Source organism: Pteropus vampyrus, unplaced genomic scaffold (genome assembly GCF_000151845.1).
Source record: "Pteropus vampyrus isolate Shadow unplaced genomic scaffold, Pvam_2.0 Scaffold318, whole genome shotgun sequence".
NCBI classification, from domain to species: Eukaryota; Metazoa; Chordata; class Mammalia; order Chiroptera; family Pteropodidae; genus Pteropus; species Pteropus vampyrus.
In genome coordinates, this window is record NW_011889099.1 from 1,992,480 (window position 1) to 2,011,647 (window position 19,168).

The window sequence follows — 19,168 nt, forward strand, 5'->3', positions numbered from 1 at the left end:
TGTGATTCTCATCACTTTACCATCAGAGAAGTTCATGTTCACACAAGCTGGAGACAGTACTTGGACTTACCTGGACCCAAAGAGGAATGGAGAAGTATCACCTGCAGAGTTATTATTAAGCTTCTGCTTTTCCTGCCTTCAGAGAATCATGGATTTCAGGGGGCAACAGGGAGTGTAGAAGGTACTTCGGTGGTAGTAGAAAGAGCCCTTGCGTTGGTGTGAGGCAGATCTCGCTGTTAGTTAGTTGTTCCAGCTCTGCCCCTGAATAGCAGTATGACCTTGGACAAACCCTCTTCTTTCTTTTCTTGGATCTTTTAAGTTCTTCCTCATTTAAACTTCAGTGATCTATACTCTTATTTTTCTTTTTTTAAATTTCTTACAGCTCTAGCATTATATGATTTTATTTATGAAAATTACAAACCTTCCTCAGGTGCCTCATAGGATGTACCAGACACTGTGCAAGTTCCTTAAATAGAGATACATTCAAAAAGCCTGGGGGACACAAAGACAGGGAGTGTCAGGGCAGGCATTTCAGAGGAGGTATCTCTGAAGCTGTGCCTTGGAGAATGAAGGGCTGAAAACAAGACCAGGCAGCAAGAGGGGCACAAGCTCTTCTGAATCAGCCGAAGTTGTAGCAGGGCCAAAAAGAACCTGGTTTGTTTCCAGGAACCTTGAGACCATATTGCTGTAGGGAGGTGTGTGGTGGTAGGAAATGAAACTAGAAAGCTAAGTAGCCAAGAATAGGTCATGGAGAGCCTTGAATGGCTTGTCAAGGAGTTTGAAGTTTTTCCTGTGGGCAGCACAGGTTGCCAGCAAAGATTTTCTACAAGTGGAATTGCGTAATCACATAGGTTTTTGCAGGAATATCACTCATGTCTCATTATAAAGGATGATCTTGAGTGGGGAGACACTGGAGGCCTGGAGGCCAGTTAGGATGCTAGTACATGAGTTATATTCCAGACAAAGGACAAGGGCCCTCTGGTGGACAATGATCTATCTCTACCTCCTGATATATGGTATATTCAGCAGTCCCCAACCTTTTTGGCACCAGGGACCGGTGCTCCTATGAGAATCTAATGCCTGATGATCTGAGGTGGAGCTGAGGAGGTGATGCTAGCGCTGGGGAGCACCTGCAAATACAGATGAAGCTTCACTCGCTTGCCTGCTGCTCACTTCTTGCTGTGAGGCCGGATTCCTAACAGGCCATGGACCAGTACCAATCTATGGCCTAGGGGTTGAAGACCCCTGATATATATGATGTATTCATGCCCTTGCATAATCCCCTCCCTTTGAGTGCAAGTTGGACTCAGTGTTTCACTCCTAAAAATGAAATACGGCAAAGGTGCTAGATGAAATGATACTTCCAATATTAGGTTACAGAAAGACTGTGACTTTTGAATCCAGCTGCCATGTCGTGATCTGCTCTCTGTATAGATCCAGATGGCAAATAACTGGTGTCTCTGGTCAAAAGCCAGTGAGGACCAGAGGCCTGTGCACAGTCACTTGAGTGAACTGGGAAGTGGGTCATCAGTGACCTTGGAAGCAGATTCTATCTCAGTGGAGCACTGAGACAACTGTATTCCTAGCCAACACCTTGATTGTAGCCTTGTGAGAGACTGAGCCAACTAAGTGATGCCTGGTTTCCTAGCCCACAGAAACGATGAGATAATAAGTATCTACTGTTTTATGCTGCTAATATTTGGGGTAATTTCTTACAGGACAATGGATAAAGAATATCAGCCCGACTAAGGCAATGGCAATGAAGAACAGATGGTTCTGGAAATGGTAGGAAGCTGGGTTGGAGTGTGAGGGGGAAAGAAATGTGCGGGCAGACATGGGTGATGTTTAAATGAAATGGAAAATAGAGTAGAAGGTGTTGCTTTAGGGAAGAAAATGATAAGTTAGTTTAGTGCAGTCAAAGTTTGAGGACCCATGGGACACACCAGTAAATACATTCACGAAGCAGTTCAATCCAAAGGTCTGAGGCTCAGGAAAACCATATGGACTGGACTTTTGGGAATATCAGTGTAGAGGCAGCTCAGGAAGTGTGGAGACTAAGGTTAGAACCCTGGAGATATTCAACAGTTAAAACTGTCTTTTACCGTCAGACAAGTGCTGGTCTTCGTGTGTGTGTGTGTGTGTGTGTGTGTGTGTGTGTGTGTGTGTGTGTGTGTGTATCTTCTACAAAGCAGTTACCTCCCCTTCTAAAATACTTTTCCTTCACTTGGTAGCCATATTTGGATCCCAGTTTTACCTCATTGACAACTCCAAATGTTAGTGAATCTTTCCACCTTTCAGATTTACCTGAATTATCTCCAAATGGGACAAGTTCCAGTTGAAAGAATGATCTGCAAATCTGCTGTTGATTTCCACTACTTGTAATTATTGGCACCATCTCTAGAGTTCATATGTTGTTTACACACGCAGCCTAATTTATTCCTTGCAAATAAACTATATAAAGTAACATAGCAGGAGAACTTGTTATAGGAAGAAATACAGTACATGGAGAGTCTAGAAGATGTCAAGTTGACCCAGAGATCTTTTTCAGAGGTTGGTGAGGGTGAGGGTGTTTCTAGCTAACCTGCAGAATGTAAACAGAGCCTGCAGACAGACTGAAAGACAGCTCTATCAGCTCTGCTGGAGGTGTTGACACCACTATCCTATCCAGAGTGTGAGCACAGAAGTTAGTTACCATTCCAATTTTGCTGAACTGCTTGGGACTTTTGACATTACAGATATTCTGTTTCTGCACATAGATACTCATAGAAGAATCTTAAAGTTAGGAGGTACCTTAGAGGTCTTTTTAGAATAAAGTGCACAATCTAATTCTGAATGTTTCAAGCTATGTACTTGCAAATAATCAATGGTTTTTCAAATGAACAGTTAATAAAGCAACGGATAGAATTATTTTCAATTGAGCAATATTAGTAGATGGAATTGGCTTTTATTACCATGTAAAACCACATTAAATTTGATGGAGCAACAGTTTATTTGAATAAAAGTGATGTATATATGAGTGATTATGATTATTCACAGAATCATATAGTACCAAACTAAAGTCGCATATAAAAATCCATTGTCTTCACTTTAGAAGTTTAAGAACTTAAGCTACTTTTCTTGTGTTCTTTATCTCTGTTAATGCCACCTCCCCTCTCTGCGCCCTCACCCAAGGTGAAACAGAGATTCCTATCTCTTGATCCTACCACTTCTCATTCTCACTGCCACTACAGCCAATCAGATCTTCTCTCTTGCCTGAACCGAAACGCAACAGCCTCTTGGCCAAATCTCCCTGCCTCCAGTCTCTTTTCTCTCCAATTTATCCTTCACATTGTAGCCAGCTCGATCTTTATAAAGCACTGACCAAAATCCTTTTGTGATCTTGCTGAGTGCAAGATCAATGTGCAACACCGTAGTGTGGCATTCAGGGCCAACAAGTAGGATCTTTTTTTTTTTTTACCAAACCAGCCTCATTTTCCACAACGTCTCTCCACCCCTTTCTCTGTAGCCATGTGTTCTGTAACAGCATAAAGTTCCCTGACGTCAAGATATATGACTGAATCTTTTTCATGCTGTTCTATCATTCTGAAATGTCAACCACACCTTCTCTTCTTATAAAAGTCCTACATACTACATAAGGTTCAGCTTAAATGATGTCTTCTCTAGGAAGAGCCTTTTTCGGCCTTCTCACAGACCCTGGCTCTATGGTCAAATGGCTCCCATTTCATTCTGTCTCAAGACAAAGTCCCCTGTTGACCTTCTCTCTCTCCAACCCAACATTGTGAGCCCCATGATTTCCTGTTGTCCCCAGATCTTTGCACAATTTCTGATACATAGAATGCCCTAAAAATGTTTATGAAATAAATAAATCATAGGCTTTGGCAAAGTTTTTCAAACGTATTTCAAAAGTCCCTGATGGTTTTATATTTAAATTAAAATTAAAGTTCAGTAAATATTTTGACTAATGTCCAGTATTATACGTTTGTTTTTTGCTCAAGGATTTCCAAGATCCACATATAAAAACATATTAATAAAATCTAAGAGTAAAATATTCATGGTAATTTAAATTTCTGTTAAATTTTATTGAGATTTTCATAGAGAATAACATATTTTAAAAATAAATGAGCTCTTAATTACTTTTTTTTTAGCAGGAGCTTTTTTTCTCAATGAAGATTTTCTTTAACACTATAAGTACTCACTTTTAAAATGAGTTCTGAGCAGAGTTACTACCACAAGAACCCAGTTGGAGATTTAATCTAGGTTTTTAGTAACTGTAAAGATTATTTTGTTTTTCTTTTGGTAATGGTTTGTCATTTTCCATTTACCCTCCAGCTGACAAGGCAGTTCTCAAAAGGTTAAAGGTGGTGGAGGTGGATAAAAACATAGTAAGCCTTATTAAAGGCAGCTTGGATGATAGTTGTAAAAAATCATTGAACAGAGAGGCAGGATACTCAAATTTTAGTTAATTTGTTTTGGCATTAACAAGCTGTGTGACCTTAGCATGTTTGCTTCCCTCTGGGCCTCAGTTTCCCTCTATGTAAAATGAGGTTCTAGACTAGATGACTTCAGAAGACTCTTGTTGCTCTGACATCCTAGGTTAGGAAAATGCATTTGGGTTTGAAATAGCACCTGGTGTGTGCAGCAGCCCCTAGCACTACACAGATTGCCTTCCAAACACCTCTCCTACTACCAATAGCTGCTTTATTGAGATATAATTCAATACCATAAATTCATCCTATAAAATGTACAACTTAATGACTTTTAGTATATTAAAAGATGTACGATCATCATCATAATTGATTTTAATACAGTTTCATCACCCCTAAAAGAAACTCTGTACCCAGTTGCAGTCTCCCTCATTTCCTCTCAGCTCCTGCAGCCATAGGCAACCACTAATCTACTTTTTGTCTCTATGGATGTGCCTATTCTGGACATTCATATAAATGGAATTATACAATATGTGCTCCTGTGTGACTGGCTTTTTTCACGCAGCATAATGTTTTCAAGTTTCATGCACATTGTAGGTAAGTATCAGTACTTCATTCCTTTTTTAAAATAAACTTTACTTTCTAGAACAGTTATATATTTACAGAAATATTGGGAAGTTACAGAGAGTTTCCATATACTGTCATACCCAGTTTCCCTAATTATTAACATCTTTCATTAGTATGGTACAATTGTTATGTTAATGAACCAATATAGATATATTATTAATAATAAACTCTATACTTTATTCAGCTTTTCTTAGTTTTTCCCTAAAGTCCTTTTACTGTTCCAAGATCCTATCCGGGAAACCACATTACATTTAGTAGCCATATCTCCTTTGGCTACTCTTGGCTGTGACAATTTCTCAGACTTTTCTTGTTTTTAATGATCTTGATGGTTTTAAGGATTATTGGTCAGATATTTTGTAGAATGCCCCTCAATTGGTTTTGTCTAATGTTTTTCTTATGATTAGACTGATTATGGACTTTTGGGAGGAAGACTACAAAGGAAAAGTGCCATTTTCATCACATCATATCAAAGATACAGATATCGATATGACTTATCGCTGTTGATGTTGACCTTGATCTGCTAGCTGAGGTAGTGTTTGTCAGGTTTCTCCACTGCAAAGTTACCCTTTTCTCTCTTTCTCTATTATTCTCTTTAGAAGGTAGTCACTACGAGTAGCCCACACTCAAGGGGTGGGGAATTATACCCCACCTCTCTGAAGCCAGAGTATTTATGTAAATTATTTAGATTTCTTCTGTACAAAAAATTATCTCTTCCCTTGCTCTTGTTTATGTATTTACTTATTTATATCAGTGTGGATGCATGGATATTTGTGGTTTACTTTGGGTTATAATTTCATACTACTTTATTCATTTTTTTAGCTCAAATTGTTCCAGATTTGGTCATTGGGAGCTCTTTTAGTTGGCCCATATCCCTTGGACACACCGTATCATTAAGGGCTGGCCTTCCTTCCTTCCTTCCTTCTTTCCTCCCTCCCTCCCTCCCTCCCTTCCCTTTTCTTACTCTCTGTCACTGCAGGGTATTCCAGACTCATTTTGTATATTTCTGGCCCCAGTCCTAGAATTGGTCATTTTCCCAAAAAGCCCTGGTTCCTTTTATTGAACAATGATATTAGAAACTAAGATCTGGACTCTAGGTATGCTCGTTGCTACTGGGATATCGTTGCTTCTAGGCCTTCTCATCAGTTGACAGAGCTAGATAATATATGTATGTATACTAACCAGTATATATACAAGTACTCAATTTCTTTTTATTGTAGAATATGATTGCATTGTATGGATATAACACATTTTATTTAAGCATGAATCAGTTAATACACAATTAGATTGTTTCCACTTTGGGGCTATTATGAATAATGCTGCTATGAACATTAGTGTACAAATTTTTATGCGGACATATATTTTTATTTCTTTTGGTTATTTCTAGGAGTAGAATTTCTGGGTCATATGGTAATTCAATGTTTAACCTTTTGAAAGCCAGACTTTTTCCAAAGTGGCCTTACTATTTTATTCTCACCGGCACTATATAAGGATTCTGATTTCTCTACATTCTCACCAAAATTTGTTATTGCCTATTTTAAAATTATTATTATAAAAAATTATTATTATAGCCATCCTATTTGGAGTGAAGTGGCATCTCATTATGTTTTTTTTTCCATTTGTATTTCACTGATGACTAACAATGTAGAGTATCTTTTTATGTGCTTTTTGGCCATTTGTGTATTCTGTTTGGAAAAATTCTTATTCAAGTCGTTTGCTCATTTTTAATTGAGTATTATTATTATTATTATTAAGTTTTAAGTCTTTATGTAGTCTAAATATGAGCACTTTATAAGATATATCATTCATACATAGTTTTCCTATTCTGTTGGTTGTCTCTTCATCTTCTTGATGATATATGTCCTTTGAAGCGAAAACGTTTACTTTTGACAAAGTCCAACATCTATTTTTTCTTTTGTGTTTATGCTTTTGCTGTCATATTGTTTGTTCATTTTTAATGATGAGGTTGTAGTTTGCCTTCTTTCTAGAGCAGAAACTGGCCTCAGCAATGAAAAACCTCTCTCGTAATGGTGCAAAGTCCAGAATCTGACCAGAGAGCACTAGCTCCATCCTGAAGAGTCAGCAGAGGTTGCTAAGAAAGCTGATCATCATAACTAATACATACTGCACAATGGCTATGTGTGAAACACTGTGCTCAGCTGCGAAAGCATTGTTGTCTTTTTTATTTTTTTTTGAATCCTCACAACAAACTGAAGACATTGTTGTTCTCACTTAACATCTGAAGAAATTGAGACTCAGAGTAAGTGATGTCTTCAAGAGCCTACAGCTAGAAGGAAATGGAGCCAAGGTAGCAGATTCAGTTGTGATTTTCATGGGCTTGTAGTGATTGTGTTAGCTTCAAGCCCCAGAGCTCCCATTGCTTAAACAGACAGTAAATAGTCCACATATATTTTCGAGAGCCTTTTATGGAATATGCTTTTTGCCAGGTATTAGCGAGCAAACTAGACACAGACTTTGCCCTCATGGAAGTTACAGATGAGAGATTCTGCCAACAATAGGCAGAATCACATAAACATAAAATGACCACTGGGATCAGTGCTGTGAAGAGGTACCCAGCATTATGAGAGCTTATAAAATGATCTGTCCTATTCTGGAGTGTTCCCTGAAGTGACGCTGGAACTGAGATCTTCAAGACGACATCGGAGTATTTGAGGGGGAGAGCTTGGGAAAGAACATTTCAGGAAAAAGGAACAGCAAATTCAAAAGCCTTGAGGCAGGAAAGAAATGATGTATTTTTGCTAGTAGATTTTATTAATTGTCAGGGAATCTGTGCTTGTGGCTTTAGGGAAATTCTGCAGATACAAAATAAAACACGTATTGTATATAATAGTCTTTATATGAGATAATTACTGGACTTTAAATTTTATTTAGATATTAAACCATCAGGAACCTTGACTTTTATTTAACAGACATTTCTCAAAGGAGTCCTGGGTGGGGTTGAGGGAGAGAGGAGTAGAAATGTAAGGAGTTGAGCCCAGAAAGGCAGACATGAGCTGGATCAGGCAAAGCTTTGGAGGAGTGGGGATATTTTCCCAAGAGCAATCAATAGAAAGCCACCATAAGGTTATTAAGAAGGAAAGTAACAATAATGGGTTTTATGTTTGAAAAGTAGAGGGAATGTTATAAGAAGAAAGGATTGGTGGGGAGCAGAATTGAAGCAGAGAGAACAGGTAGGAAGCCATGGCACTGGTCCAACAGAAATGACAGTGTTGTGGCTGAAGATGGTGGCAATGTGGGGAGGGACACAGCATACTGTGTTCCATTCATCTGGTGAATGCTCACATAGCCCCTCCTCTGCCTGGCCTGGGACCCAACCCCTGGGCTTACTCTCCACCCCCATCCCAAGAAGGCAGTGAGGGCTGCTCAAGCCCCTGCGTTTATTTGCCTCCTGGGTCCTCAGTGGCCCCTGCTTCCTGCAGCCCAGACTGTTGAGCTGGGCTCCCAAGGAGGTCTTTTTCTCCAGTGAGTGGATCTGAAGAATGATGGAGCCGTCACTAATCTGCTCCTGCCCCTGCTTACTGAGGAGGGCACTTGTTGGGGGGGGGTGGTGGGCGCATTGCTCTGGTTTGCTTGTCCTGCTTGTGTTCACGCAGGCCCCAAGCAGAGAAGAGCTAGAGGATTACTGCTTCTGGGGCCCCTTGCCCCCTCCTCGCCCCAAAACAAATGAAGGGAAAACTAGAATTTTCTTCTTTCACAAGGAAACACATTTCTGTATTTGTGATAGGGAAGGGATATATTTTAAACCTGCCTTTTTTGGTGATAACAGGAATACAATCTTAGAAAAAAATTTTAAGTACAAGAAAATACAAGGAAGACTAACCAGTATTCATAATACTACCCTGCATTTTTGTGTATTTTTCCAATCACATGTACTTATTTTTAAATAGGTCATACACACCGAATATTCTTTTGTATATCTTGCTCTTTTCATTTTGTGGTTTAAGGATTTCCCTGTGTCTTTAAAATCTGTCCACACACAATTTTAAATATCTGCAAAGCAGTCTTTTTTGAAAACATATTTTACATAACCTTTTCCTATTTGTTGGGCATTTGGGTTGTGGATAACTTTTATCATTATAAGGAGGTCTGTAATGAACGTCTTTGTTTATAAATCTGCCTGAATTTAGGATGCCCTCTCCCTCTGTAAATTTCTAGGAAGGAGATTAATGATGGGAGTTGTATAGACACAACAGGAAAGAAAACCTCTATGTAGGATACTTCTCACCAAAAGCTAGCTCTTCTCTTGTTAGTGGAAAGCTAAAAGATGAGCTGTTTTTTTTCCCACTCTGTAAGTAACCTGTGCTCCCCACATCAATTCACCGTTAGTTAAGCGGTGGCTACTAGGTGTCTGTGTGTCAGGAATTACCTCTTTTCTCCAGAGACCCTGCAGAAGTATGTGCTTGAGAGGCAGCTGGGGCTAGATTTCATTGGTTTCTCTCCAATCTTGTAGTGCTGCAGACGGCCCTCCAAGCCTGGGAATCTGTTTCCCTGGTGCCACCACAGAACCAGCTAAGCCACCTTGAACACTGCCATTTCCCCCTTAGGGACCAGTTTCTTGTAAAATAAGCCAGACCGTTGGGGTTTGACCAGATTTTGTTACTGTTGCCACTTAAGCAGCAGAACCCTTATTTCAAATTAAATCTTAAAAGAATCCCAATCCATAAAACAGATTAAGGGGCAGTTTTCCTGGTAGAGGTGTGTAGGGAGGAGGGAGGGGGAGAGGGGTGCTCTACTTTGAAAACTCTGGCCAGAGTTTCACTCCAGTCAGTTCTTTTCCCTATTGCTGAAGTTAAAAAAAAAATCTTTCATCTGTATTTAAATCCTCCAAATATGCTGATTGATGAAATCTTTTCTCTTAAAGACAATTTGGAAATCAGAGTGGAGCACGAAGCCATGGATGTTTAGAGAGGGAGTGAGCAGTATGTGAGACCCACTGAAAGGGGGACCCTGGCACTTCTAAGAAGGCAGCAGCACAATGGCCTCTTCGAAAGAAGCAGTATCAGTTTATTCCCCGTTGGCACCGCCCCCTCAGGGGGGCAGAATTGCTTGTTTTCACGCTTCCTTTCCCGGAGTTATTTCAGACCAAACTTGTGTCCACAATTGCTAGAAATTGGAACCTAGAATAACCTACGGATAGTTATTTTATTGAGGTCCCAGCCCTGCGAAAGATATGAATGGGGGGATGAATATGACGAGAGTTTCTTCTTCTTGGGGCAGTGGAGCACGTTGAGGGGGGTGGGGTGAGGCTTACCAACCTGGCAGCCTGTTTGCTTAGGTCCAATCACAGCAGCTTGGACTAGCCTGGAGGGGCCCGAGGTCTGTGGCCCTGGGTGGGAGGGGAGGAAGTGGAGGCCTTGCCCAAGCCCAGCCCAAACGCAGCAGGCCCGGGAGGAGCACCGAGTGGAGGGCAATTGGGCTGGGGTCTGTAAATCACCACATGGAGCCCTCCCACTCCTTACTGCACAGTATTGGGTGCGGTGCGGTGCGATGCTTGGTGGGGAAGACAGTGCCAGCATCGGCGGGGGAGGGGTAGTAGTGCTACGGTCCCTGGGAGACCCGACCTTTCTTGAAGAGGCGTGGTGAGCTTAGCCTCCAGGATCCGCAGTGATGTGTAAAAAGCGGGCACGACCCCCGAAGCCGCCGAAGGCCCCCGCTCCTCCCCCCGAAGCCCGCCCCGGCCCGCAGGTGAATAGCTGGCCCGCACAAAGAAGCCAGTTGGGAATGTGGAATTCAAACTAAATTACGGGAGATTCTGTCGCCCAGAGTCCTAGCAGACCTCAGCAAAGAAACCTGTGGTCAGGAGTGGATGGGGGGTAAAATAAAAACAGTGCACCAGTCCAAACTTATTGGAAAAACCTAGTTTAGTTATTCTGGGATATAGCGAGGTAACAGGATTAAAGGGATTAAGGAAATCACCTCAAACAGCTGAGGAGGTGGTAAAAAAAAACACTAGTTCTATTTGTTTTCTTCCTGGGCTCCAAACAGATACACTGGTGCCGTGTGGCCCGGCGCGAAACGAAAGGCCTTTTGGGGGACACAGCGGAATGGCCAAGGGTCAGGGATTGGGTAAAGCTGGTGGGGGAGGAGTAGAAAGCGGGCTTGAGGCTTGGAATGAGAGGGCGCCTATTCTAGAAAACATGTAAGTGGACAGGGTTGACAAGTCGAAAAGGAAAAGCCATCGGAGGAGTTTTAGAGATCTTTTTAAATGTAAGTAAGGTGTACTTTGAAAAACCTAGTGTTGAATGCTGGCTCCGCCGCTTCTGCCACCGCAGTCGAAATGTACTTATTTTCTGCTAAGGATTGCTGTAACCCATTTATTTTTTAAAAGATAATTGAGATTTCCGAAGGGTTTTCGTTTTGTAAATATTTCAAGCTCGGCTCAAGTGTCTTCCCGCCCCAGTGCATAAAGGTAAAGGTGACCCTTATGTGGCCAGTTTCAGCGGCAGCGGCTCAGCGCTATCAACAAGTGCGAGGCTGGGGGGGGGGGCGGTTCGCCTCAGCTAGACTGTGCCCGCTCCCGGGAAGACAAACCGCTTTCTCCCCAGAATTTTAGTTGAAAATATCGGGAGCAACCATGTGTGGGATTACAGATAATTAAAAGGAAACCATTTCGGATCACTCTCACCTTCCCCCCTCCAGGTGCCTCCCCGCCCCCAGACGCGGACGCGGTTATAATACCGAGTAATGGTCCCCTCCCCAGTCCACACCTAAAATTTCAGGCCCCCCAAATTATCAGGACTCCATTATGTTGGTTATAAAATTTATTGATCTCTCATTTAAGAATTAAGAGTAAAACCTTGAAAAACCTGAAACAAAATAGCCCCTTCCCCACCACCCAAACGAAATGCGAAAACATAAGCGCGACGAAATATCAAACAGATCACGGCAGAAATCACCAACGCAACAGCTTAGATGTGGACTGGACAAGCTGTCCCCCAGCCAGGAGCAGCGAGGCGGGAGACACACGCACACCTGGCTATAAATTAACATTGGCCTTAGCTGTCGCGCCACTTTGCGCGGCCAGCCAAAACACCACGAGGAAAACAGATGCGACGCGACTGGGGGAGGGGACTTTGCAGGTCTCAGGCCAGCCCCACCCGAGAGTACGTTTCTTCCATTCACTCATTCCTTGGCTAACAGCAAACTAACGAGACAACATTTTCAAATGCAACCAGAAAACCCAAGAGGAGGGGGGCTGCTTTTTTTTTTTTTTCCCGCAAACATCACAGCGATTACCAGCCTACGAAAGGGGAGGGATGGGGTAGCCGAGCTCTAGAAAGTCCCATATCCGCTGCTCCGGACTCCTTTATGCTTTTGTACAAAACCCGACAGCTACAGAAAAACTTTCTGTCCTCCCCATCCTCGGTACAAGGCAACAGACCCAGGCAAGCAAAGCTAAACAACAAGGCGTCCCAACTTGGGGGTGCGGGGCAGGGTAGGGGCTCAGGGGCGGAAAGCGTAAGACAGCGCTCAGATGTGGGTCAGCGGCACCGTTCCGTTGACGGCAGTCCCGGCGCCCTGGTAGTGTTGGTGCACGGTGTGCAGGCGGCCACCAGGAAGCGGCGAGGCGGCGTCAGCCGCGTCCCCGCCGGGTGGCAGGTACATGCTGATCATGTCGCGCAGGTCGCCAAGGCACGCGCGCTGCGAGTGCGATGTGATGGCGGGTGGCGGTGAGCTGGGCTCGGTCTTCACCACCGTGCCCATGGGGCCGAGGCTCATGGCGGCGGCGGCAGCGGCTGCGGCCGTGGCCGGCTGCTGCCCGTAGGCGGCGGCGGCGGCGGCGGCGGCGGCGGCGGCAGCTGCGGCGGCGGCGGCAGCGCCGGGGGGCAGCAGGCCGCCTGGCAGGGAGTACTTGTCCTTCTTGAGCAGCGTCTTGGTCTTGCGGCGCGGCCGGTACTTGTAGTCCGGGTACTCTTTCATATGCACGGCGCGCAGTCGCTTAGCCTCGTCGATGAACGGCCGCTTCTCGGCGTCGGTCAGCAGTTTCCAGTCGGCACCCAAGCGCTTGCTGATCTCAGAGTTGTGCATCTTGGGGTTCTCCAGAGCCATCTTGCGCCGCTGCCCGCGGGACCACACCATGAAGGCGTTCATGGGCCGCTTCACGCGGTCCTGATCGCTGCCCCCGCCACCGCCACTCGCGCCGCCGCCGCTGCCGCCGCCTGCGTTCGCGCCGTTGGCTGCGTTCGCGCTACTTTTGCCTGCGCCGCCCGGGGCTGCAGGGCCCCCAGCGCCTGCTGCTGGAGTGGGTGGCCCCACGGGGTTCTTCAGTTCAGTCTCCAGCAGGCTGTACATGGCCGGGGCGGGAAGAAGGTGCGCCAGAGTGGCGGGAGGAGAGGGCGCTCCTGGGGCTGGAGCGGCCACGGTGAAAAGGCTTGGGGACTCCGTCGGAGGGACACTTGGGGGCCGGTGGGCCGGCGGGTCGGGCGGAAACGGCAGGCTGGCTGAAGCGCTCCGCACCAAGTCAGCAGGAACCCGCAGGCTTCTCTCACCTGATGCGTGATCTCGAGCTGGTCGCATTCGCAGTCTGGCGGAGAGCTCGCCAGGCCCCTTATATACCTGCTCTGATCCCCCAGGGTTGGGCTGGGTCCGCCCCTCGCCTTCGGGAGGCCCCATGATTGACAAGCTTGCCGTGATGTGCTCTGGCCAATCATCAGGGAGCCCCCGTTCTGCCCCGCTGGAAAAAAAAGTTCGGGGAGCCCTTTCGTTCACCCCCATACTCCTCTTGGGCCCGGTGACGTGATGAGAGTTATTCAGGAGGCGGGAGTCCCGGAGAGCCGCTCACAGACCACCAATTAGGGTCTCAAAAAGTTTGAAAGAACGAAAGTTTAGGTGGTGACCGAGGAGGGGGGTAGGGGGTGCGCGAGCAAGATTGAGGGGGTGGGGGTAGAGCGGCGTCCACGGGGTTCAGAAAACAACTTTACATCCCTGTCAGGGCCCACCGGCGCCTGATCCTGGGGCCACCATGCAAAGCTTCCCGCTGTCTGCGCGGAGGTCTTCCGACTGCTTCTGCTGCCAGCACTAGGGACACTGGGCACCGCCAGCTATCCAGGCGGGCTCGGGGACTCCACACGCAACGGAGATGCCCTGGACTGTGGCTCCGAGAAGCTCTTTCTGGAATCTGCCCGTGTCTAGCCCGACCCTTTGACGGAAAGCCGCAGGCTAGCGCGCCCAGGGCTAGCGGGGCTCAAGGATTGGTGCATGGGAGCCAGGCTTCGGGACCGCCCAGCGCACGGGGGCTGTGAGGCTCGGCGGTGGTTGGTGTGAGGGCGAGCAGCCAGCCGCTTGCTACCGGCCGGGGCCCAGTGGCTCACACGCAGTGGTGCGGGGAGTGCGGGAGGGGGGCGGCGGAAGGGGTGAACCGGCCTCGACTCTCTCGCTTCAGGCCCCCGCTTAGCGGCCCCTTTTTGTCTCTGCTCTCTGGCCATTTCGGTTTTTCCAGTCCGATGCCCCTGAGGGGGAGGGTCGGGCCCCTTGGAAAATCCGTTTTCATGGCAACACGGAGCCTCTCCAAGTGAAAGAAAAGTTTCTTGGGGAGGGGGGGACGGTGGCCGGAGAGGAGCCGAGGCCGTCCTCGGGGCGAACGGCCGGGTCCCCTCCACTGGCTGCGCACCTGCCAGGACCACTGAGTGCTGCTGTCGCCACGCAGCCGTGCCGCCTCCCCGGGGAGCAGCCTCTGCTAACGGATTTTGTTCTCCTTTTTTGTTTTACAGCCCTCCTGACCCGAGTCTGGAAACTCGGAGCGGGACCCTCATCCGCATGTCGGGTTGTCTGCCAAAGACTAACGGCGCAGGAACCTTGGCTGCGGGGAGAGGGAACCCCGACAATCTCCTCCGCCAGCCCAAGCGAGTAGCACAGTGTTTGAAACTCCCGGAGCCGCCCGAGGCGACGGGTGGGAAGGAGAAACCATCTGGGCAGACGTGGCAGAGACTGAAAAAGAGGTGTCCGTACGGGGTGGGCGCCCCACCCCAGCTTCCTGTGAAGGTGGGGAACCAAAAGAAAGACGTAAATCCTAAGTGTGAAGAAAAAAACTACAAAATCCCAGCCTTTTAGTCCCTCAGTGCTAATGCACGACCAGGCGTTCCTGGACTGCCTGCCTGCAAGCTGGGAGCTTCCCATTTCCTGCATGAATTGCAGGCCAGCCTCCTGTGGAGCAGGTGGACCGCTGGCACCCGAATCCCGGCTCCCAGCCGGCATCATCTCCTGGAAGTTTGTCTCAAAACTCGCCGCTTAAATTTGGGTTCCACCTCGTCTACGTCCTCTTGTTCATCAGGACAGAAGGAAGCAAATGTCCACAATCAAGGGCCACGATCATTTGAATGGGTGTACGGATTTAGGGTTTCAGAGTAAACTATCTGGAATGATTCTGTGTGCGCACACTTAAACTGACACGGAGTGGTAGGCAAGTCTCAGAAAACGGAATGATTCCATAATCCCCACCTGCACCTGTTTTCTTGGCAAGCTGGCTGACAGGCATATTTTCCTAAGCAAAACCACCTTCTCTCAAAGAAGTCACTGTGCAGTAGCCCTGCCCTCCTGCTGCCTTCTCCAGATGCCCCCTTGGGTTCTCTGGGCCTCCAAGGCTGTTGCTAAGTGAAGCGCGGTTTAGGAAACTACCCAACCGACGCGGGGCCTGGCGTCCAGTAGCCTGACAGATGTCAGGATTCTTTCCAAGTTTTAGCACCCAAGTAAGCCGTTGTGGTGACAGCGCCTGGGCTGCATATTTCCCGAAGCAAGGGATGTGGTGCTGGGCCTGCGCTCCTCCCTGCAACATATTATCTGGGGAACTAGTCACTGCCCCCAGCTGTTTGTCATTTGATCAGTCCTTGCCCGCGGCTTAGATGAGCTCATTTGCACATTACATCCTTCGGCCAGATTCAGGGCAGTCTTGCCAGGATCGGACACCCTCTCCCACACTCCTGGCTTCCCTCTGAGGCGGTGATTAAACCCGTCTCTGTGTCTAGTGGCTCTGGGGTGGTCTGGAAAACACCAAGAGTCATGCCGAATTTTCTTTAAAACATTTCCGAGGAAACGTCCTCAACGCAAACTAGGATTTCAATAGACAAGCAAGGTTACCATTGCGAGCGTGGGGAGATGGGGGAAGGCTGGAAGGAAACCGTTCTCTTGGCCCACCAGCAGTGCAGACGCAGGCACCAGCCGAGAGGCGCGACCTTCGCTGTGGGTCGGGAGAAGTGTCGCGGCAGGTATTACCGCCTGAGAGGCCTCGGTTCCAGCGGGGGCCGCGGGAGGCAAGATGGCCTGCGGAGCAGCAACCCGTGTCTCAGACACGCAAAATGCATCCAGCGAGGAAAGCAGAGGGACACAGCTGGACCCAGGACCAGTCCTTTCCAACCTCTCCGGGAGAAGAGAAAGTGTTTGGCAGCTCTCTCGCACTTCAGGGCCTCCGGGAACCAGTGGGCGGCATACAGAGCCCCGGGCGCTGGGCTGGGAACACCGCCAAGCACCCCTCCCCATTTTCCCCGCCCTCGCAAGAAAGCTCGGGCTCCCTCCGACCCGGGCTGGGTCTGGGGCTCCCAGGACCCAGGGCGCGGCAACAGCGCCGTTTGTTGGCTTCGGTTGGAAACTTCACCCAGAGGCGCCCCTTTCCGTCCTCCAGGAATTGGAGGTCGACCCAACCCTCCAAGAAGAGGCAGCCAGCTTCGCCCTAGGACAGAAGTGGTGCTCATCTTTAGAGGGAGAGTTCTCGCAAAACTCAGGGACCAGGTCCTAGCGTGATTGGCCCGGCGGGCACCGAGTGCGTAGAGCACTCTTACTCTGCCTTCCTCCAGTTTCGAGCCTTGGCAGAAACCAGATGCCCCAAGGGACTCATAGCTGTAAAGTACACCTTTAGCAGTTGTGCCCTAGAGCTACTGGTTGAGAGAGCAAAGCGGAAGAGGCGCTGTCCCACCACTCGCTCGAGGGTGCCGGTGTTGATCCCTCCTCAGCAACTGCTCCTGGGGGGACCGTTTTCAGGGTCTTTTGATCGATTAGGACCCAACCTCTTAGAGAAGATGGCTTTTCCGTGCTGGGTGGGATGGCTGGGTGTGTGTCGGTGTCCGCTCTGGGGGGCCTGAGGCCTGACAATAGGGTGGAGCGATCGCTTTTTTCATGTGCAGTCGAGCACAGCAAGCGGTATGGCTTTGAGGAAGTGCGAAAAACTTATCCGCGCAACCCTCGGAAATGCTTTGCTTTCCAGAAAGAGTGTGTGTGTGTGGTGGGGGGGGCGGTTCGCTTATCCAAAGGCAGTAATTTCTATTTCTTCCTTGAGAACGTCTCTTGACTATTTACTCTGGCTCCTAGCTGAGATTGTATATTTAGGCCACAGACTAAGGGCCTTGATCAAGAAATCAGAGGCTTGGGTCTGTTGTAGAACCATCTCTTGTAAATAAATGGTCGGAAAGGTCCAAATGGGTGAAAGAGACAGTACCTCCTAGTTCCCAGAGCATTCAGTTTGAACTCTTCCCTTTCCCCACTTCTCCTTTCCCACTTCCCCTTCCCCCCTCCCCGCAGCACCGCACCCTCCCTCCTTCCAATGAAACACTTGCTCTTAACAGGTCTGGAGGGAGCTGAAGACCCTAGGCTGTTGGGTGTCGATTGCAAACAATAACCTAGTTGATACTCTCTAAAGAAATGTTACTACGAGCTTCAGAGGTGTGTGGTGACATGGTCCTTGAGGCGCCAAAACGTTTCTGTGGGAGGCACAACTGTATTCTGCTGCACTTCGGTGTAGCTCTTTTTTAGAAGCAAGTTTAAGAATTCTATACACTTGGTTAGTTGAGCTGTACTTGGTTAATACTCTGAGAATCCCCTTGGCCCACCCTTGGCACTTAGGTGCCAAGATTCCTTTCACCCCCTGGGTATTAAGATATTAATGACCAACTCAGGTGCAGAGCTACCACGAGGAAACTGGCAAACTTTGCTTTCAGCGCCATTTTGCCTATCTCACAATCCCAACACTGCCATTTCCCTGGGGGATGGAAGGCTCTGGCCGGGAACCGGGTCCCATGTCCAGAGGGTCTTCTAGGTGGTGGCCATAGACCTCTTTTGCCTTTCTCCCTCCTCCCCACCCCACCTTCCAACTGTCCGTTCCTGCCTAGCTCCCCGAGCTGCCAAACCTGCACCCCTGCCCTGCGTAGCATCTCCCTGAACCTGGCACCCTACTGCCAGGCCTGCCCTCCCACTGAGCCTGTTGCTTTTTGCACTTTCTTCTGTGGCTGCAAAGGCATGGCCCTCCACCGCAGCGAAGTGGCCTACCAGAAGCCGGCCGGGAAAACAATCTAAAAATCGTTATCAGTAGGTAATATTTGAGTTATTCCACGTCTCCCACGATTCAGACAGCGAGGGGCACAGGTCCACCAGGTCTGGTAGTGCTCCCCGGGGAAGAGCGACTGTAAAATCACGTGACCTCCAGGCGCCTCCAGTATAACCAGGCACGACCATCGGCCCGGGTGCAGGAAGGCTGCTGGGGGTTGGGGAGAGCCTCCTGGAGCAAATTTTAAACAGCAAGGCAACATTTAGCTGTTCTTTTCTCCTCTTTTTTTCTTTCATTCTTTTTCTCCTTTTCATTTTCTTTTAAGAGAGTAGAGAATCATGGAATTCGATGCGCAGAATTTCTGTGTTCTCTTCGCCGGCATTTCTTTTCATTTCACTAAACCTTTGTCATACACCTACTATGTGCTGTTGGGCGCCAGGCACTGGATGAGACTCCTCTCCTTCCCATTCCACAGCTGAAGGCGGTGGCGGCAGCGACTGGGAAAAGCTCAGGAGGGCTGGGTACTGGTGCGCCGCGGCTCGCGGGGGCCACGCGTGTTCGGAAATGCGCGCGCGCTTTCACTAGCCGCGCCCGCCGCGCGGCGCACGCAGGATGCCAGAGTGCCTGGAGCCCTGGCTGCCGCGCGCCCGGGCACAGTTGTCTGAGTGGCGAGCGAACGAGGCTCTGGGGCCGCTGCTCTCGACCGAGAGCCGGGCGGAGGACGCGGCCCGGGAACAGCTGGTGTGCCGCTGCTTGCCAGGTATGGAGGATGCCCATCCTCAGGGCGACCTTTTCTGCGCGGGCCGGCGGCCAGACGGTTCGACTAAGCGAGGTCTGTGGGGAGGCCTGG

At 48.0% G+C, this 19,168-nt stretch overlaps 1 protein-coding gene across 1 annotated transcript; it reads right to left on the reverse strand.

Annotated features, from left to right (window-relative positions):
- Nucleotides 1-12,539: 12,539 nt before the first annotated feature.
- On the reverse strand, nt 12,540-13,589 carry SOX3 (SRY-box 3). The gene has a single exon (XM_011377611.2). It carries the CDS (start codon nt 13,584-13,586, stop codon nt 12,540-12,542), a length of 1,047 nt encoding a protein of 348 aa, XP_011375913.1. The 5' UTR covers nt 13,587-13,589.
- Nucleotides 13,590-19,168: the final 5,579 nt, after the last annotated feature.